This window comes from Pseudozyma hubeiensis (assembly GCF_000403515.1).
Source record: "Pseudozyma hubeiensis SY62 DNA, scaffold: PHS9, whole genome shotgun sequence".
Lineage (NCBI taxonomy): Eukaryota > Fungi > Basidiomycota > Ustilaginomycetes > Ustilaginales > Ustilaginaceae > Pseudozyma > Pseudozyma hubeiensis.
Window position 1 is genome coordinate 259,324 of NW_012133791.1, and position 21,993 is coordinate 281,316.

The 21,993-nt window shown below is 57.4% G+C and overlaps 2 protein-coding genes across 2 annotated transcripts; one reads left to right on the forward strand and one right to left on the reverse strand.

The window, feature by feature from the left end:
- Positions 1-219: 219 nt before the first annotated feature.
- PHSY_000719 (potential mitochondrial protein Fmp27) lies at positions 220-12,921 on the forward strand (the record flags this gene model as incomplete). The annotated part of the gene is made up of 3 exons (XM_012331353.1): positions 220-398; positions 519-633; positions 1,693-12,921. 3 exons carry the CDS (start codon positions 220-222, stop codon positions 12,919-12,921), a joined length of 11,523 nt encoding a protein of 3,840 aa, XP_012186743.1.
- Positions 12,922-13,091: 170 nt separating this feature from the next.
- Positions 13,092-21,948, reverse strand: PHSY_000720 (hypothetical protein; the record flags this gene model as incomplete). The annotated part of the gene is made up of 4 exons (XM_012331354.1): positions 13,092-13,255; positions 13,491-19,864; positions 21,304-21,525; positions 21,935-21,948. The coding sequence occupies 4 exons, from the start codon at positions 21,946-21,948 to the stop codon at positions 13,092-13,094; spliced, it is 6,774 nt and encodes a 2,257-aa protein (XP_012186744.1).
- Between the last annotated feature and the right edge of the window lie 45 nt (positions 21,949-21,993).

The window sequence follows — 21,993 nt, forward strand, 5'->3', positions numbered from 1 at the left end:
TACATCGCAGCATGATCACAGGTATCTTCGTATTCGAACATCGGCGTCATTCATTGCTCGAGTTGGGACAGGTTGGCCAGCAACACCTTTCTTTGTCCTGCATACGACATGAGATGCACATAAAATAACGTAGGAGACCGGACGACGGGTCAGCATTCACGAAGAGAGAGCTTCTTGCGTGTCAGTATCTATGCTGCCTCGATGCTGAACAGACGTGCGATGTCTCCACTTACGCTGTACATCCTCGAGCGCTGTTTTGGCATCGAGATTCGGAAAGAGGGCCATTTGAGAGTGCGCGTGCGGGATCACAGGGGCCTCGAGTGGGGTCGGGATGGCATTGTACACTTTCTGCTCGTTCGGCAGCATAGACAGAAAGCATTCGAGAGGATTGGCCACAAGTCAGTCATCTGCACTGCTTCCGCATCTCACGCAGGACGTGGAATCGCACTCACCGCATCTGCTTTCAACGACCCGAGCTCCGACTCTAAAACCTGAAGCGTTTGGAGCTGACGTTGCAGCTCCTCTTTGCGTCCATCTGCTGTTGTGGCAATCATCATGCCATACCGTGGAGGGTCGTGGCCAAGCCGAAGCTTGCGTCGCGAAGAAGAAGCAGAGGACGTCGAAATTCCTCGTGTCGTCCCGCGATGCTTTGTCTGTGCTTTGGCGAACGCCAAGAATGGGATTCACCTTTTCGAGGGAATTTGACCCTCCTCGCCCGGCACATCGGACCCTAAAGAAAGAAGAGGAGGGGGGAAAAAGAACCCTTCCGGCAAGGGGGGATAGGTTTATATAGGTCAGGTTTTGCTGCGCACTGCTCTCTCTCTCGAGACTTGCCACCTCTCTGTGTCTAGCCAGCTGAGCACTCTCGGAGCCAGTAGATAGCCGTTCGAGTCAGCCGATGAATCAGCCAGGCTCTGAATGACGGACGATGGAGGCGTCGCAGCAGAGGTGGCTGGGCTCTGGTGCTATTCCAATCAGCATACATGCAGCGGCCAAAATGTGGAGCATAAGCATGGCCCGCCTCCACCGACGCGCATGAGCGTATGAGCTGCTGCATCGCTGCGGGACGGCAATTCCGACTTTGCAGGCTAACATCAAGCCATGGCGACCATTGAATTTTCCAATTGCAGGTGTACCGTGTTGCTAGACTGCGGCCCGTCATTCTTCTTTATCGTTGATTGCTTCGCACTGCACCCGAATGTTGCGATGGCTGAAGCTGGGCAGTAGTGGAGTCCGGATCTTTGTGAAAGCCACGATCTTGAGCAAGCAGTGCACAAGGAAACTTAGCCGTGTGGGCGGGACCAGAGCAACGGAGAATGATATTGGTCTCGCATTTTTGGCAGTAATGCTTGTCAGGAATTTGGTCGCCGTGCGCACGTCCTCCTTGTTGCGCTTACTTCTCATCCTCGTCCTTCCTATCATCATCCATAACCAACTATTCGCCATCAAGCTCTGCCGACCTCGAATCTGTGACGGCACGCAGCACCTTCATCGTTGTTGGTGTCTTGTCGACCCACTGTGACTGCGCCGAACTTTCCAGCATCGAGCACCTTTCTCCGAGTCGCAGGAGCACCAGCAACAGCAACAGCAACGCCATCATGATCCACGGATAGGAAGCCTCGTATCGCCCGTCTTGCCGTTGAGCCATCAGCACATCTCACAGAGGCCACGACAATGTCGTCCATATCACAGGCTTCGGGCGCCTCTGCTCCCCCAACAGACGTTTCGTACACGGTATGGAGGATCTTGGGCGCCTTCCTCTTCGGTCTCCTCTTCACCGTCCTTTTCTTTCGTTCAATACTGCCTCGTCTACCCCGCATCCTGTTTCGAGGCAAGTTGCGTATCAAAAGAGCTGGCATTCGTGGCATCCGCGGCATCGAGTATCGCTCCAAAGGCTTTCACAATGATTCCGCCGCCTTCTCAAGGCGTGAGAATCAGCTCGAGATCAAGGTGCAAAGAGTCTACGCCTCCTTTCATCTCCCCTACTTTCTACGCAAGACGCACGACAATCCCAGCGTCGTGCCATCAAAAAGTGGCGCCATCGTCACAGTGCACGTGCAAGGCGTTGGTGTGCGAGTCCCTCGCTCTAGCCCACAGCAATCCAGCGACGCAAATGCTTCTTCCGAGGCGAAAGGTGCCGACCGGGAGCAACGATCGAGCGAGCCCTTGACACTGGAACAGCTCGAAGAACTCAGGCTGCAACAACTCATGAGTAGTCCCCCCATGTCACCCTCACTGGGCGGCGAACGCACATTCTCAAGCTCGTTCCAATCCGTCAACGACCGCTCCTCGAAACAAGAATCTGCCGTTGCCCCGCCCACGTCGATCCATGCGCACGACTCAGCCTCTTTCTATCTCACTTGCCACCGGGCTGGTCTCATGTCGATCCACTCATGTCTGGGACTGGCCAACTGGTTTCGCTGTGCTGTCGTGCCCACCCTCCAGGGCGTCGTTCTTCGTGCCTTCCGAGCTGCACTCTTCATACTGACTTCGAGCCTCCCTGTTCTCACCTCGCTCATTTCCATCGAAATGGATTGCATCGAAATCTACGTTCAGGAAGCAGAAGCCGTAGCTCGCATCGGTCGCGCCGGGCTTACCTTTTCCATGTCACCGGACTTCCTTCCGTCTCACGCGACAACCTCGAGCACACATCACGATGTCGACCATGTGCAGCAGGCGTCCTCGTACTTCCGAACACTCAACTGGAGCAGCTTCTTCCGAACTATGCGTATGATGCCCACCAGAGTAGGCTCTGGAGCAAGGGATGTCGCCACCTACCTCGTGGCGGGGATGTCTCCCAGCACCGTGGCAGCCCATTTGCGCATCGAGAGTGTTGACTTCTTTGAAGCGAACTTCATGCCTCAGGAGAAGCCTGCTCACCCTTCACGCCCGCAAGACTGCCCTGAAAAAGCGGAGGCTTTCTCGCCTCCTCAAGAACGCGCAGACTCCAGTCTCATGTCGCCAAGCCAGTCCGATGCCGAACTTGATGCGCTGGCGACATCAAACGACGACAGCCTCGACTGGTCTACCCGTCCCACGCAGCCAAGACGAGCGCGTAGCAGCAGCGCATCTCGTCTGTCCAGGGTGCCTTCCAGGTCCTTGCGCGGCCTTGCCGATCGTTGGGCTGACTGGGCGCTGGAGCCTCTGGTCGAGTCCGACTTTCACGCCGATTCCGGTTGGATCCGACAGCATATCGACCAGGGCTTCTCTCCACAGCAGCTTCAGACCATCCCAGCCGCAGCCAGGATTGCGTCAGTCTCTGGTCTTACCGAACTCACCGCCAGCTTGCTCGTCGGCTCAAGCTTGGCGTTGGGAGGCGAACGCACCTTGGCTGCCAGGTTCGTGCTCGGCAACATCGCCCTTGGCCTGGATGCAGCCCATCGAGTTATGCAAGTCATCGAGGAGCGCAAGGCGCGCAGATCTGGTTTGGCGCCGACTCGAAGCGGTCTCAGCAACGATCAACGGTCAGTCCTGTCCAAGCACCTCGTGCAGCAGCGACCCTCTGTTGCTTCTAACGCGTTGCGCATGGTTTCGTCGCTGGCGCTTTCACTACCCTCCCTTCGTGTCACGGCATCTTCAGACGCCCTTTTAGCCTCGCTTTCCGACTGCAAAGATGGAACGGGCGTTGCACCGCCACCCTCAAGGGAGCTCGGCGTGTCCATCGCCGGCTTCAATCTCGAGCTCACAGAGAGCGATCCGAGAGATGCCCTCCATCGTCGCTGGCTGGGTACTTGCGGCCTGCCTACCAAATCGTCCACAGGCAAGGGGGCGAGGCACAAGGCGAAGAGCGACGCAACTTCCTCGCCACTTCGAAAGCATCGCAAGGATCTACCACACGGAGCCAAAAGTATCGAGCACCGACGGACCTTCTTGACAGAATTGAATTTGGCCAGCATCGACATACGTTGCGTTTCACGTGGACACGGTCGCGGCTCTCGCTTGCTTTCTGTCGGCGATATCTCAATTGTAGCGAGATCTTCGTGGACACCGTTTGGTCTATTCGCTGCTTCTCCCGAAGTCTCTCGTCTACTTCTCGAGGGCGATCCAAACGAGCACGCGATAGCGATTGAGGCTGCCGTTGGCGGCGTTGAAACAGACGTTTCTGTGGAGGACGTCACTGCTATCATCCCGATCGCAGACGAATTCAGCCGGAGAAGGCGACTCAGACGTATCCAGATTGGTATCGAGGAGCCAGCGCGCCCAAGAACAGATCTCGAACGCCTCCGCCGCGTCCCTAGGATTGCTGCTGGTGTTCATCTTTCGCGCATTTCGCTCTTGCTCGATGCAAGCCGGAAGCTGGCCGAGGCCCGAGCGCAAGAGTCGTGCTCGAGAAAGTTAACCTTGACCGTCCCTAACGTCGACTTTGTCTTCTTTGGCGAGTACAGAGACGAATACGTCAAGCGACCAGCGGCCGAGAAGCGAGCCGCCTATAAAGCGCTCAGACGTGATGATCTGGAATGGCCGATCAGCGGTCTGAAAGACGCGAAGGCCAGCCAAACGTTCGGAGCCCGCGAGAGCGATACCAGCAGGAATTCGGGTGACCCTTCGCCAGGGACAAGCAACGTCTTGTTTAATGGATCAGCATCAACTACATCCGCCAATCCAGCCGAACGCTACGCTGAGACCGGCCTCCCGATGCAGGAAGCATTGCAGCGCATGCAGGAAATGCAGCGACACCCTCAAGTAGGCGGTGGACGGCCATCGGCAACAGAACGCCGACCTTCGATCCGCGACACTATGGCAAAGACTGGCAAGGTACGGATTCCCGGCTATAGTCAACGATCCTCGTTAGCAGCTGAAACTCGGTTCAGTCTTCGATACCAATTCGAGACATCTGTTCGCATCGACGCCATCGAGTCCTTCCTTACCTTGGGCGCTGGCTCTGAAGATGCGTCGAGGTCGTTCCATCGACCACAGATGTCCCAGGGCACTCCGACAGCTGAATGTTCGCAGCATCATCTCCTTGCTTTGCATAGCTTCGAGGTCCTCGGCTCGGGTCGGATTCCAGGCAACGTTGAACCTCGCGGCTCGTCACTCTGCAACGATATTCCGAAACTTTCTGCGCCAGATACCGTGGCTGAGTTCAGAGCTAACATCGAGGATGTCGACATCGAAGCGTGGCAACTGACGGCGCTCGATACTTACGCCGATATCGCTGCCTCCATCCTTGAAGTAAAGAAAAGCCGAGGCGAACCACCGGCGGAACACCCTGCACAGAACGAGCCGACGGATCCGCCGACGGAGAACGGCCAGGCCGCGAGCGCACAAGCCAGTCCAGAGCAAACCGCAAAATCGCTCGTGGAGCGTCTGCCCGGAGGTCTAGCTCTCTACATGTCCATCGGTCGTACGATAGCTCACCTCGGCGGTCCAGATCGCCGACTCAAGGACCGAGTGGCTCGCGGAGTCGGGTTTGAGGCTGATCGCATCGTCGTAGAGTACGCAGGCGTCACCGAAACAAAGACGAATGCCGCGCCTCAAATGGTCAATTGGGGTTCTCGCACCGCTCTGGAGCTCTCCGAGGATCTTCAATTGCAAGCTCTGTCACTTGCCACGCGGCACGGGCGTGTCTGCTTGACGCGCGTCGTCTTGCATCAGGCGGGCATCTTCCCGATCCTCGACGCCGAACTCGCCACCCAACAACACACCCAAGGTACCGCTCCCGAGAGCTTCGCGCAGGCAAAAGCACCCCAGGGAGAAGCGTGGCCGAAAGAAGAAGTCAACGAGAAGGAGACGTCGGAACGTCCAGCTACCTCCTTGCTCGCCGACAGCGTCTGGTCCTTTGAAAAGGATGGTGGCCGTCTGCACAAGAGCCGACAGCATCGTGCTAGATTGCAGCAGCAGGATCGCAGCAATTTTGTGTGTTTCATGCCGTACGCAGCCTTCAAAGCGGTGGTGAGGCCTCCACAGGCTAAGAACAAAGTCGGCCTTGCGGGCACAAGCGAAGATGAGGTCTTCATCACAGCCGAGGACACCAACCTCGTCTCTTTCAACATCGACATCCTCCACACGTATTGCTTCCTCCTGGCGTTTGCCACCTTCAAACATCTTGCCGCTCGAGCCAAAGCTGAAGAATCACAAGGCGCCAGGGACGAAGCGACCAAGGCGATGTCGCCGCACAAGCCGCCACAAACGAAGCGTAAGCATCTCAAGCCAAGCATCTCGTGTCGATTCGATGTCAAGGAGGTGCACACGTTTGTCACGCTACCCAGATCGACCCGTATATTCATGCGAATACGTCGGCTCGAAGTACGTCAAGACCCTCGTAACGGACTATCGATCTCCACCGAGACAGTCTTGGGAGCAGTGGAGTCTCCGAAGCACACCAAGGGCAACATCTGGGAAGAAGCGGTACGTCTGCGCGACTGGCGATTCCTTTTACCTCCGAAGCTGCCTGATGAGAAGCGTGAAATCAGCGTCAGCGGCGACGCGGCCCTCATACGTATTCCATACGGATATCTCGTCTTTCCGATCATCGACAACACTTCGGTAGCAATCAAGGCAACCAAGCAGCTGATCTACCAATTCCTCAATGATAAAGATGATTCCGTCATCACGCCCGAGGCCGAAGATCCGAAGCTGCTCCCTGACATCAACCTCAAGTTGCGCGTGCTGACTTTAGAGGCAGAGGACGATCCGTTTGAAACGAAGCTCAACCTTGTCTGGCGCGCGGGTCTCGCAGAAAATTTTGCGAGGGAAGAGAGGGACGCAGCTTTCGCTGCTAAAGCTGAGGCCATCGCAGCGTCGAAGGGGGCAAACAGCTCGACTTCCTTCCGCTTCGGACCTGATGATGGTAGCATAAGGTCCTCCAGCTCCTCCATTCTGAGCGATTTCGAGGACGACAGCGACTCCGCCACTGCCTCTCACGACGATCGCTCCACCAGATCGCCGGAGGAGCATGTCAGCTATGACCAAGCCAAGATCGCACTGGATGCTTTCAACTCGTCCAGCTGGGTCCGACGCTACACCAACGCTCAGTCCGAGCAAACGCGACGCCAAGAGGCAGTGCTGAAGAACATCTACGGTCGTTTTCCTGTGTCTAGGAGTCTGGACGACCTCCCGGTCAAAGTGCTGCCGATCGGCAGAGCGGCACCTCTCTTTCGTTCAACAATGTACCGCGTCTCGCTGCAGGTCGGACAAGCGCATACGCCCGTCGATGAGCTGCGCGACTTCATCCACGAGAAAGGCGCAGGGGTGCCGAAGGACATCCCATACTCACTCATCGTTCCGCTCCACATCAAGTGGGAAATGGAGGAATGGCGAGTCACTCTACGCGACTATCCCATGCCGCTCTTACACATCCCTCCCACCCATCGTGCTGAGGATGATGCCCGAAAGGCGTGGACCTTCGAAGGCGATCTCGTCCTTGCGGAAGCGCTGGGAGGCCCCGAGTCGATCCGACACGTACCGGCAGTCATCGTGCCAGCTGCCACAGGGAGACCGGAAGCAGTCGAATACGGCATCATCGTTCCGAAGGTAGCGATGTCGGTCAAAGTGTACGGCACACCCACTGTGAGGCTGCGGACGCCGTATCCCACTCGAGTGGTGTGGGGGCAGTCGATTCAGCCGACCATTCAAGACGTGATGCGCGTCATAGATGGAATCACCCCCCCTCCGCATGACCCATCGCCCAAGCTCGGCTTCTGGGACAAGCTGCCCCTTATCCTCCATGGACACATCAACCTCAAGTTCGAGGATGAGGGAGGCTTCAACATACATATGAAGGGCAGCCGCGATCCGTACAGCATCGAAGGACTCGGTGCGGGCTGGGTCAAATCATGGAAGGGCGGAGTCGAGATCCGCGTAGGCTACGAGAATCCCGAAAAGGAGTTCTTCCAGATCCTCAGTCACGAGTACATACTCGCCGTGCCAGATCTGTGCGACTATGTCGATCGTGCAGCCACCGGCGTGCTTGGAGGAGGGGATCAACAACGACCACAAAGTTCGCGCGACGGCGACGGCGAGGGGAGCTACCACGATTCATACGACCGCAAGTCAACGGATGCATCCTTCACATCTAGCATGTATCGATACATGAGGGACCCAACCTTTCGCAAAATCGTTATCAAGCTCACCAACGGCGTTCGGTGGGGTGCAGGGCTGCATGGCGAACGCACTTGCGACGATGAGACATGTCCTCGCAGTCCAAAATGCCATGGCGAAGCCTTCTATCGCGAGTGCCGCCAATTCGACCGCATCAGCCATTGGAACGTGATTCCAAAGACACACGAACACTTTGAGTCCATTCCGGAGAGCGAGCGACGGGATTCATTCCGTGGATGGCGGTCGCACCATCTGCATTTCGCTCTCTCTGTCTTTTCCCCAAAGAATGGCATCCCAGGTTATGGTTGCAGTCAAGACGTAGCTAAAGTCGAAGCGCTCAACAACTTTTACTTTTCTCCGCTGGCCTGGCAGCATTTCTGGGCTTGGATGCGACTATTCAGCAGCGCCATGAGCCTTCCTATTCGCGTCGGCAAGCTTTTCCCGGACAGCCCACCTCCATCACCCAAATTCGGCCGGTTTCTGGGCACGATCAAGTACAGGATCGATCTCGCGCCGCTCTTTATCGCCCACCAGTACAGGCAATTCAACAAGGACGATTGGGCAAGGGGTCTGCGCACACACGTCGGCGTCAAGGCTCGCGTCGACTCGTTTACACTCGACATGCACCAACGCCAGCAGGAGACGGTCAAAGATCGTCCGGAGCTCGGTGCGCCTCGCGTCATCTTCCACAAGCCCTTCTATGAGGCCGAGGTCAAGTGCGACGCGATCGACCTCAAGACGTTGGCGGCCCGAATGCGCGAGGATGCCGGTATGGCCGAAGCCGTGGAGGACCCTGAGATCGGCGAGAGCATGTTTGACGATCTGTTTGCCGGAGACGCCCGAATCTCGGACGATGAGCTGGTCTGGATTGACATGAACGACTTTGTCGAGCTTGACTCCGAGACGATCAGAGATCCTTCGCCCAAGGTCCGCATGTTCCCTGCCTTGGCGTGCCCTCAGTTCAACTACTACCGCAAAGTCGATTCCCAACGGGAACGCCGCGCGCACGAGAAGGATGACGCCGCTCGAGGCAAGGATCGCTCCCATTCTGGAACCGACATGGAGGAGCTCATTGGCAGGTTGGAGCGCAGCAAGTTTGGAAACGAAGTCACCCACACCTGCATGGTTGGTCAAAACGATAAGCCGTACAGCATCCAACGGAAGCTCGCGCAGGACAGGCTGCACACCATCCGCCGTGAGATCGATCGCATTTTGAATTCGAGCGACAACGGGAGCTTCGTTTCCGAGGCCACTTCGGAGCGCTCTGACGACCATCACGATCGACTCAACGATCTGCACGGCCGCGAGCGGATCTTGAGCGGCTTCATTACGCACCTCGGCCGGCTGCAGGAAAGTCAAGATCGCGTCGAACGCGCCCATGCAGATGGACATCCTGCTCCCAAGTGGTCGACCTCGATCGATCGCAACTTTTCGGCCAACGCCGCCGACCTGGCGTCTATGTACCACGACTTCGGCACGTTCGACAATCGCTATGTCGCCCACAATCCAACGCTTTTCTTCAGCAACGTAACGCGTACGCTCTTACTCAAGTACTACTACAGCTCGCGGCTGCGTAGAGGCTACGCACACCACATGACAGCGACCGCCGTTAGGTACATCCGAGATCTGCTCAAAAAGAAGGACAAGGGAGATCGCAACTCGACACAGTTCCGACAGCGGCATTCGAGCCACGCCGATCGAACCCCGCAGTCTGAAACTCCGAATGCAGAAGGGGGGGATGGCCTGGACATACTGCACGAAATGCTCGAGGACACGATCAGCAATATGATGGGCAAGAATGGATACAGCAAGACTGGCATGGGCAGTCGACCTGATGAGACAGGCACCAGCAACGATGATGGCGAGTTCCGACCAACCGATGGCATCTCGGACGATTTCAACGTAGCCAAGAGCAACGTCTGTCTGCTGCTCAAGCCGCAAGTGGTGTTGAGAAGCGACATCGACGACAACTCCACTGTGATTGTGACTGCTCTTCGCGCGCGTCTGCAAAACTACACGGTTCAAGACGAGAGCTGCGCAGAGGACTCTGTCAACGCCATTGTCCTGCGACGCAACTGCTTTGTGCTCGACAGCCTCCAGTGCTACCATCCCAGCTCTCGGGCTCAGAGCAGGGTCAAAAAGCACGGATTTGTATCTCTTCCTCTCGAAGCTTTGGTCGATGTGCACGGTCACGCATGCGACTTTGAGCGGATCGTTCCGCACACGAACGCCACGCTCTACTACGACAAGTTCAACAAGCTGCGTCTATCCGACTCGTCGCGATCCGTCGCTACGTTCCGAAGAGACGGCAAGCCGGTGCAGGACCATCTACACCATCACATGGACATGATTCTGCTCATCTGCCCACGCTTTTCGGTCTCAGCCAACAGTGAGCACTTTGCTGCTTTTTACAACGTGGTGACGGACTTGATCCTGTATCGAGACCCAGCCCACCGCGACCACGCTAAGAGGCTCGAAGAGATGATGTTCAGCTACGACTTCACCGACGTATCCGGTCTGGCCGACATTGTCACGGCCCTTCAACTTCGGATCCGGGACTCGAGGTCACTGGTGGAGCAATACCAGTTGGTGTCCCATCGACTCAACGATCGAGGCAAGGCAGATTTTGTCGCCTTGCTCGGCGAGATGGTGGACCTGGTAGAAGAGCTCAACCTGATCATGGACGCCATCACCACTTCGCAGGACAGCAAGGGAGGTGCCGATCGAGAGAAGAAGTCGGCTTTGCGCTTCATGACGCAAGCTCAAGAGGTTGCATGGAACATGCTCGGCGACGAGGCGGGTCAGCTGGTCGCCAAGCTGGCTCTGCGGGGCATCAGCTTCTCGTGGCTGAACAAGGCCGACAATTCGGCGGCCAACACGCTCTCGGTTCAGGATCTACAGGCACTCAATGTCGATCCTAATGCGCTCTTCACTGAGATCATCACCAAGCATACGCGGGCTCAGAACCACCCCATGGCAAAAGAGGGTCGCTTCTTGGACGCCATGTGGAGTGTTTTGCCTCCTGTCGGCGGTATCTCGATCGTCGACATGTTTGAGTTCAATCTGCATCCCGTCAAGATCCAGATAGAATTGCTTGTGGGTCGAAAAATCATGGACTACATCTTTGGCACGAAACGACAGCGCGATAAACAGGAAGAAGAGCAGAAGCGCCTCGAGCAGGAGGACAATGCCCTGGGAACCATCAAGGCGAAGAAGAAGTCTGCCTTTGCTCGTTTGCTGGGCGGTCGCAAATCGGCTGCACCAAACACCGACTCGACAGACACCTCGCGAAGGCCCAGCCCCGTTGCGAGCACTCAGAGTCTGTCCAATCCGGAGTTGCCTTCGCGCAGCGAGTCCGCTAGTGATTTACTGTCCGCTGGTCGTCCGTCGTCTGACGACTCGAAAGACGACGACAACGAAAGCATCACGGGCCGCGCGCAGACCAAAACAGGGAGCTCTTCGGGTGCAAGGAATTCGGCAAAGACAAGGCCCGGGACGCCTAGCAGCGCCAAGGACAAAGACTGCTCCGATCATTCACGCCCTGGTGACCAATTTGCCATCGCGCAACGCAGTGCTGCCGAGATGCGATCGCGGGCATCTGCCTACCGTACCTTTGTCTACGTCAAGATCTCGGAAACCATCTTTTGTCTGTCTTACAAGGGCGAGAAGCAAAAGTCGATCACCGACCTCTACGATCTCGTCTTCCGCACGCCCAACTTCGAGTACCACAACAGCACATTCGGGTACGTCGACCTGGCGGACAACTTCAAGAAGGATGTTTTCAAGGCGGCGTGGAATCAGAAATCGTCGCTGTTGCGAGACATCATCACGCATCGACCCACTCGCAAACGCAATGCAATCGAGAGCATCCGGGCCATTCGCCAGGCTTCACGCGCGAGGGATTCGCTCGCTCCACTCGATATCTCCGTCGAGCCGCCGACCCCGACGAGCAAGACCTCGTTCGATGGCAGCAGTCATCTGGTCGAATCGCCGACTGACACATTCAGCTTCCGTGATGACAGATACGGCGATCAGCACAACGATGAAGACGCCGATGACGTCTATGACCAGGATCACGACGATCATGGTGACGAGGAGAGCGATGACGACGATGACCGGATCCGCGATTTGAGTGCGCACGACCTGGACGGAGATGGCAGAGTCGAAGCGGAGCAGCACCAAGGGCACAGTCGCAGCCGCAACGGTACCGGTCAGACGTTGGCGCGTCAGATTCGTGACGCGTGGGGACGAGACAATGCGACCGTCGACGATGAGGATGCTTCCGTCGGTTCGGACGCCTTGCGGAACTCGACGAGCGATGTAGAAGATATCTTGAGCTCGCAGCGTACGCCCCAACGCGAAGCGTTCGCCGATCATGACCTGGCTCGTGGCTTCCCAACACTCGGACGATCCCGAAACAGCGACGAATCGCCATCCACCGAACGTGGCGATGCCACGACGCTACATTCTACCACTTCGGCTTCATCCTCACCTTTCCTACATCTGCCGGCGAGAAGAGGTAGCAACTCCTCGCCCGCTAGATCTGTTTCGAGCTTCAAGCTCAACAGGCTGATACCGAAATCGTTCCGACAAAGAGCCAGCTCCGGTGCCCTCGGCGGAGTTGCCGGTGCTTCCGGTGGGAGGCGCAGGAACAGCCACAGCACCGGCGATCATCGTCAGGCATCTAGCCCGTTGCACGATCGTCGACCGTGGCACGATGATGGCGGCGATCAGGTTGATGATGGTGAAGGAGGAGGAGGAATGCTTCTTTCACCCGCGAGGTCTCTGCGGCGTCTATCGAGCGGTGCTAGGAGGTCGTTTGGGAGGAACTCCACGGCGTCGGCGGAGACCTTTGAGGGCAGTGCGAATAGTCACGGCTGATGACCCAAGACGCGGATCTTACGATATGGAAGCGAACGTTCAGCAGACATGCAATGTATTTTTTACACGTCAGAAACGACGATCTGGAGGTTGGTGGTGTCGTGAACGGAGTGGATCAGAGATGTTGCATCGGTCGAGCGGGCCACCTTTGATGCGATGAGGTGAAAGACTCATTGCAACAACTCTTCGAGGAGAGTCAAACTGCGTCGCACACGCAGCATTCCAGGTGACAGGGGGAGAACTTCAACCACACCATCCACGAATGTTGACACAGTCACACTTTCGCTATGAAAAGAGAGTTGGGGATTGACCTTTCGGACAAAACGAGGAGGTCCTGAGAGCGTCAAGAGAGGAAGAACGGCATGCTTGGGTGGAAAGAGAGTATATCATGGCGAACAAGCCCCAGCTTTCCCCTCGATAAGCTCACTCGCTAGCTACAAAAGCGTGTCTGTTCAGCAAGGTATAAATCTCGGCCTCCACCCGACTGCGATGGGACTCTATATCGTTTGCATCCAACACGTCCTCCTGTCCCCTCCACGATGACGACCCCCGATCCGCTGAGGTCTCACCTTCGTCAGCCTGCGCTCCATCCTCCTGCTGCTCTGCACCGAGATGACCGCCGTTGAACATGGACGAGCGATGCGGACCGATGTGGAATTGGAATTTGGCCGAGTCTTTCCCCTTTGCCAGGACGTCGAGTAGCGAAGCTAGTTGGGCGTCGTTGTGGTAGACGATGCGGGTGGGTGAGGCGGCAGCGCTTGGTTCCGTGGAGGATGGGGAGGAGGGATCGGCGTCGAGTTTTGCTGCTTCCGGACGGACGGGATTGGCGATCTCGAATACGTCCTGTCTGACTCTTTGACCGGCGGAGTGGGGAAGACTGGGCAGAGGCTCATTCGGATCCAATGTGAAAGCCAATGGATGCTGCTGCGTCGCTTTGCCCCCAGCTGCGCGAGGACGGGTGAAGAAGCTTCTCGAGTCGTCATCCGTCAACCCTGCCGGAGAGCGGAACGGTGGACCGCTTAGCAACTCTCCGTCCACCGTATGCTCGCCCCCACCGCCCACGGCTGAAGCAGCCGTATCGCTCAAATGACGACTCGAGCGCGGATCGAAATCCGAATAAACACTGCCCCTGTCCGCCAAGCCTGCAATGACTTGCCAAACCACACTGCCGTCGGCTCGTTCGGTCACCTCGATATGACGTCGCGTCTCGGGCATCCGCGAAGCGCGCGTAGCCATGGATCGGCGACCGGCTGACGGCAACTCTGCAACGTCAGATCCGGGGCTTCCGAATTCGACTTCTTCGCCGTTGGCTCCGCTGCCAATGTACATGTCGTACAGACTGCCGGCGTAGGAGCTCTCGACGCGACTGGCTCGATTGGAACGCGAACTGCCATCGATGCCAAAGTCTGGATGCAGCGTCGAGTTCGAGCTGAGCGTCGGTATGCCTTCTTCCTTCTGCCGCTGCTCGGCATCGTCGTTCGAGTATTTCTGATGCGCTGGCAGCGCAGCATCGTCAATCACAGCGGGTGAATCAGATTGAAAACTCTTGGAGGTATCACCACTGTGGGGAACGGGTTCATCTCCGACACCGGCGAAGCGACGCGATTTGCGACTCGAGCCGAAGAGCGAGCGTCGCTGATCGCCAAAGTCGAGTCCAGCGGGGATGATGATGGTTCTACGGACGATGGTGTCACGCAACGATTTGCGGGCGTCGACGGAGCGAGTCGATGGTGCGTCTGCCGTTTCTGTTCCCTCGATTGCGGGTTCTGCGAGAGGCTGCGGTTGGCTCGGGCCTGACAGCGTGGTGTCTGCAGCATCGTCGATGCTTTGATCGCCGTCAGCAGGCTCCTTGTCCGCGACAGCAGCCGTGCCAACGGCGGCAATACTGGCGCCAACAACACCAACGGCAATTCCGGCAGTGGCAGCATGCATGGGAGATGCTGGTCTGGGCGTAGCCGCTTCGTCGTCATCTTGAGACGCTGTTTCAGCCGGCGGAGCCAGACCGCCCAAAGAGCCGTCGTGCAGGTAGTCCATGTGCGCGCCTGGCCTCTCGAGCGTCGTGTCCGTCGTCCTTCCCAGTCCGGAATCCTCAGTTAAACCGGCCTTCGTCATCGTAGTCATGGCCGAGTCTTGTGAAGCTGTCAAGGGAGCATCGATCTGGGCACGTTGCTCTGCGATTTGCCTTGCGCGTTCTTCGGGAGATCGTCCGATAATGGCGGTGGGGATATAGCCGGGATCTCCAGGCAGGATGACTTCCGATTCGCGTTTGAGCACAATTGGCGTCCGCTTCTTGGTCCTAGTCCGGGGCAAGGACGTCGAATCGATCAGCGGATACTGCGAAGATGGCGAGCGTAGACTGCTTCCTCGGTCTGTTGATGATGGAGAAGGTGGCATTCGAGGCAATGTCCATGGCGTCGAGCGTTCCACGGGCGGTAAGGACGGCAATTCTGGCGTTTTGGGAGGCTGCTGCTGTCCCGTGGAGGAAGACTCGGATGCGCGAGCAGCAGCACTGAGCTCAGGCGGAAACGGCTCGATGGTTGCGCCTCCGAAAGACTGCTCGGTTTTACGGCTCCTGACCTTGGAGAGAAGACGGGACAAGCTGCCACCATTGGCACCACCGTTAATGTAGGGATGGTTCGGATGGACTCCTGCAGCTCGGTCGCTGGCGCTGTTTGGCTCTGCGGCGGCAGCCGTTGCGCCGATCTCGCCTTCGGGCGTGCCGAAACTCTGGTTGGGACTGGCCTCGTGACCAAACGAACTCGACCTGCGACGGTGAAAGTACAGACTGCTCTTGCCGAAGCTTCCCATCTGCGATGGACCAGACGGGCTTGTTTTGGCGTGCTTTTTGGCAACTTCACTACCAGAAGGCCCGATGCTACCCCAGCCTGGGGACCTGTTGGACCATTTAGCACTCCGGCTCGGTGCGCTCGGCGTCTCGAGCGGTGCTGGAATTTGAGTGGCGTTGTCCAGCTTCTGCGTCGTGGAAATGAGCTGCGGTGACGAGATGTGCTTGGTGACCTTCTTGAACGATTTCTTGCGCGAAATGCTCTTGGTCCTGAAGGGCGGCGTAGCAACGCTGCCGTCATCTACTCCTTTGAGCGCTCGCGTGGCAGCACTCGTCTGTGCGGCAATGTCATCCATCAGCCGCGATGGATCCAACCCTTGAAAGCTGGAATCCGGACTCATGTTAGTTTTGTGGAGATCCGGCGTCGCCTCACCCTGCTGAGGACCGTATCTGTCCCACACATCCTCGGGTTGGTAAGGCTGCGCTTGGTGACGAGGCGAATCGCCAACGGCGGCCGAGCTGGGCTTTCGAGCGAAAGCGAAGCTATCGGCGCTGCGTAGACTGCCTGATACGGGTGGAGGACTCGTGTAGCCCACGTTGAAAGGATGCTGCTGTACTGAACTAGGAGCAACAGCATGCTGTGCATCCTGATCCTGGCTCGATTCGGCATCCTCGGCGATGAGACCGGCATTGAACGCCGGATGACGGGGCAATCGGGAAGCCTGGTCGACGGCTTGCGACAAGGAGATCGACTCCCGGTTCCGATGTCCGTACGGTGCGTTAAGCTCCAAAAGACTGGGCAGGCCATTGAGTGAACCGTTGCGGCTGTGCAACGGAGGTGAGGTGGGACGGTGGCTCGTAGTGACGTCGTACATGACGGCACGTGGCGATACAGGTGGATCCTGCAGAACTGAGCTGGCCAGGCTGCTGCGCACGGGCGCGTCACGACTCGTTTCTATGTTTCCCGCCTTCGATCCGGCAAAAGCAGAACCGCTCGCATTGTCAGAGTTTCCGCCTACTTTTGACCATCCGGACCCGGCGTCAAAGACCATGTTGGGCGACGCAAGACCCTGCGACTTAGCCTTTGCGAATTTCTGTTGCTGAAGCTGGTCATGAGAAGGAGCGTCGGCTGGGAAGCGGGGAAGAGAAGGAACCCTCTCTGCACCATTGGCGGTTTGAATGAGACGATCTTGAAAGGCTGCCATCTCACCAAAGGTGATGCCGGTTTCTGCGAGTCGATCCTCAGCGAGGCCGGATGGGAGGTTGGACACAGGGCGCTCTGCTTGAGGTGCTGAGTCTGATGCCATCTTGTCCCACAGGTCCTCGTGTTCGTTTGGATCGGCGGACACGTCCTCAGCAGAAGTGAGGAGACTGGCAGCGTCAGCAGCTTTATTGCCGTAAACGGCGCGCCATCTGTCAGCCTGTTGTGGGTCCGAAGGAGGCTGGGGCATCAGCCCGTTTCTGTTGCCTTCATACGGAGAGGCACCACCATGCGAGAAATGCGACGCAGGCAGCGGCGCCGGCCTTGGAACGTACGTGGATGGTGACCAGCTCTCATCGGCGGATGGGGGCTGCTTGTTGCTGGACAGGGAAGTATTGCGCTGATGAAGGCTGGTGCTGGTGGCTCCGGTTTCCGGCGAACTTGTTGCGGCTGCACGATCACTTTCAGACGCAAAAGCTGCAAGGCTCGGTACGTGAGGCGAAGCTGCGCTTTGGCCAGTTGACGCCGAGTTGCGTGTGTTCTGGGCGCTATGCAGAGCGCTGGAAGCTTCCATGACGGAAATTCGGGCGAGTTGAGGAGCTGTGTTGACCTGACTCGTCATGGACTGCAAAGCGGCAGCGGCAGCAGGCGAAATGGCAGAAGGCGGTTTGAAGCCAGATGCATAGTCGTGCATCGAGACGCTTGAGGTAGGTGGCGGAAAATAGTTGGGAGAACGAGCGCTGCGGCTCAGAATCGGAGGGGGACTCATGGCGCCAGAGGATCTGCGAGAAGCATGCCCGCCGAGAAGGCTGCCCTCTGACGAGCCGGTAGCGGATCGATTGTGCTGACGAAAATTTCGACGGATGCTGGACAGTGAAGGCTGCTCTCGCAGGTGCGGATGAGGCGCCATCGACCTGGCTAGAGCTAGCTTGTCGGCTGAAGATTTCCGACTGTGTGTTCCTGTATGCGATGCAGATGGTCCGGTGAGACTAGAGCGAACAGAGCCGCTGCTGACGACGGAGTCGCCTCGTGACAATGCCGATTGAGCGGGACTGACGAAGGAAGGAGCAAACTTCATCTCTGGAGTACGATCTGCGTGCAAGTCTTGCTGGCGGTAGCTGCTCGTGGAAGCAAGCTGTGACCCGGCATCGTCGCGTGGGTGTCGATCCGTTGACGGAGGCTCTGCGACAGGGTATAGATGGTTGACGTCCCTATCGGCCGAAGTATCGTTGCTATTGACCCCGGAAGGTCCGATGGTGGACGCGGTGGATACGACCCGGGATGGGCCTGATTGCGCATCTCTGGCTGTAGCGACCGAGCTGCGTTCCGATTGTTGTGCGAGGCTCGAACCGGAATGCGATTGGGGTGATGCAGAGAGATACTGAGCATTCCCCGCGTTGGAAAGAGGTGCCAGTCCTGTTGAATTGGCTTCAGCGTCTGTGCCGACGTCCCTGATCGTCTGCGAACTGTCCGAAGCCACGAGCGACGGGATTGGTCCCAAGAGTGGCAACTCTGGCATGCCGGATTGTCGAGTGCTCGGAAGGGAGCCAGGAATGGGCCCAGGAAGTGGTGAGACCAGGGCGGCGTCATTCGCCTTGGGATCGTGCACGTTCAAGCCCGTCAACGTATCGGTGAGGGTGCGATCAGCGTCATGGCCGTCATCGTCAACTCTGGCTTTGGCGTGCTCGGTATCGAGGGCACGCACGTTGGACACAGCAGAGGTGAAGGAGTTGGCGTCGCTGTCGTAGGACGATCTCTGACGTCTTTGGCTTGATTCAGCGGCCGACTTTGAAGGCACGCTAGGCGAAGGGCGGCGCTCAGAGGCTATGAGGCCGAACACCTCATCGAGCGCAGTGCTCACGCGCTTGAACGATTCGGGTGACAGGGTGGTAAGCAGGTTCGAATCTTGCGTTGGTGGAGCACCAGCCGCAAATGTCATGGCGTCGGAACGTCGGTGGTCTTGTTCGGTTGAGGAGGTTGCTTGAGTCGTGTGTCCGTCTTCGGACGCGGCAAAAGCTCCGGGCATGGGACTTTCCTTCATCTCGCTCGAGCCTGATGGCGCAGTCAAAGATGCGAGAACAATATCTTGAGACGAGGTCGCAGCAGGACCTGACCTCAGAGGCGATGGCAGCGAAACATCGGGCCTAGAAGTGCCGCGCTCTTTTCCGACAGTGCGAAAGTAGGCGTGATCTCGCTCAGTACTCCTGCCAGTGAAGGAGCTACCGCCAGCGGTCCTTGTAGGTGACCATGCCGACGAAGCAGTATCGCCGTGCGTGGATGAATGGCCGTGAGCGGAAGAAGAAAAGTCGCCGAAGGATTCTGCGAGGGTGGAGAGTTTATTTGAGCCGTGGGTGGATGAGGGACCCCAAGAGCCAAAGCCGTCGGTGCCGGCTGCGAAGCCGTTGCGCCAAGAGTCGGAGGTGACAGCATTGGTGGTGCGCTCTAGATCGAAATCACGACCCTCTGCGCGTGCCTGTGCCTTGAGTTGTTCGATGATCTCGTTCTCCTCGTCTTCGGTGAGAAAGTCGATTTGATTGGCTGCAGCAGAGCCAGTAGCATGATTGGCAGCTCTTGCACGTGCGCGTTGAGCGCGAAGATGAGCACGCATAGCCTCTGGAGAGACGAGCGAGCCGTCCGGAGCGCGAAGGAGGGTGAATCTACGGGTGAGGTGAGGCATGATGAGGGACTGACGGTAGTCGGATGCAGGGGGCAGGACGCGGTCCAGGCTCTTCTCTTGCGGGGAAGAGGGCCCCGGTATGGCACCTTGTGGTTGAGCTGCTGATTGTCGCTTTTGCCGAGAAAAGCTGGATGAACGCGGCAGACCAGGAATGGAGGCGATAAAGATGCCCGGACGAGGAGGTAGATCAGAACCGGCTGGAAACTTTGCATAGTCTGTCGGCGGCGATGTGGGAGCCGAGGCTAGCGCAGAGGCTGCCGCCTTCTTCTGCTGGCGCTTTCTGAACGGGTTGATCATGGTGGGCGAGGAACAAGGAGAAGGCTCGATCGATTCAATTAGGCGGCGAGTGGAGTGTTACGAGGGGCGTGAGAAAGGCGGAAGGACGCTCATCTATGTCGAGCAGCGAGACGACATGGAGGCAAGTGACGAAGCAATGCTGTGATTCGGGTAGAGGGACGGGGTGAATGGTCGTCGAGCCGTGCGGATGGATGATCGAGATGATCGACGATGGCGGCGGTATTGACGTCTTGAAGCGAGTATCCAAGCGTGTACAATGCGGACCGATCTAGTAACTGAGCGTCACCTGGTGGCAATGGTGGTGCTGGTGATGTTGCTGGTGCTGCTGAGGAGGCGGATGGGTACGGTGGATGCAGACATGACACAGGAGTGGAAGCCGTGCCATCCAAAGCCTGGAAGGAAGCATGTGCCCGCCCACGCCTTGCTGCGGTTTCCCCCGGACGCGATGCACTAACTTTTTTTGGCCAACCGGACGTGCACGCCGAGCTTCAGCAGCCAAATCGAAGCCCGCCAGAAAGACGCCACCACCATCCGAGCTCTCCTGTCCGACTCCGAGTCTAAAATTCTGAGGTTACCTTTCACGACGGCGCCCTTTGATTTGCCGTTTCAGGGTCGAACCCTCTTCTGAAAAAAGGTTGAACAAATCCAGGCTGCAAAATGCCGTTTTGAGATCTGAATCGGGCGTGAGTGTCTTCGTCGATCGACCCGATCAAGTTGGCCGAGAAACCTTCGGCGCGGTCCGAAACAGTGAAATCTGATATAGCGCTGCCATCTGTCGAATATCGCAGGATACCTCTAATAGCGTGGCTTGACCCTGCAGCAGAAGCCGCCGCTGCTCGAACGCTTGGCACCTGATCCACCGTCCTGTCCGTTGGATCTCGTCTCTGAATGTGCGATGTGGCACCACACAGCATGGTCGTCATGAATCATGCTTGTGCCGATGCGTACAGTCGCTCGTTCACTCACTCACTCACTCACTCTGGCACATCGCACCCGCCGTCTTATTCGGTCATCCAACGACATCCACATCTTGTCCGACGCTTTGCAGGTGGCCTGAGACCGTCATGTTTGCTCGAGGATGTAGTTGCTTGGCCCTACGGTTGACATCAAGGCCCCCATTTGAGAAGGATGCCAGCGATTCGTTGTCGAGATCAGATCACCGGGTTCATGAACGCAGGTCTCCCGACGTCGTTTGAACATTCACGTCTGCTCGGGTTGTGGCACACTGCATGCAGCAAAAGCGAGCGGCGATCAAGCAAGACGTATGCTAGCTGCAGGCCGGATGACTACGACACTGCAAATGAGAGAGCTCCGGACGTGTCGGTGGAGCGTGATGTGAGGCCGGAGAATACTTCGACACTATCGTTGGAACTAGTCTCTCTCACCGGATCTCGCTTCCAACCGCCTCGCTTATGCCCTTACCTTGGCTCCTTCCACATCCGTTCCAACTCTTCCGGGCTCTCGTGGCTCATGGAAACGTTGACCCATCCATCTACTCCGGTACCGTATCTCTGGCCTGTGCCTTGTTGCCGTCCTGGCTCCAACAGGAGCCACATCCGGCTGCAGTATCCACTTGTCACCAAATTCAACCGTCGAACGTCTACATTGAGGTCGATTCGCGCACAGATCTGCTCATTGCGGTCTCTGGAAACGATACATAAGGTGAGCACACCCTCCGGCTTTTCCTCCTTCCTTTCTCTTCTTTTCCCAGCCCCGTCTCAATCTGTCTCTTTGCCTTGCCTTGCTTTTGCGTTCGCTTCTCCTAGCTCCTCTTTCTCCACGCTTCTCCAGACCAACTTTCGTACCATCTTTTCCTTGTGAACCCTGGCGGTCACTCTCTTTTATCCCACCCCCGCAGTCAAACACGCTCCTTTGGTCCTCACCGATCCACCCCACATCTGTCCGGTTTTCTGCGCACTTTCGTTTTCGGCTCCTCCTACCTCTGTCCACCACCGTTCATCAAGCTCGAGGCCTTCCTGGGGAAGACTCCACTTTTTCGAACTAGCACAAGTCTCGTTGCTTTCCTAGCTAGCCTAGTCAGCTCGAGTCTTACTTCGTCCATCTCATCGCCGATTTCTCACCTCCCCTCCTACACGAGCGACTTCTTCCTCC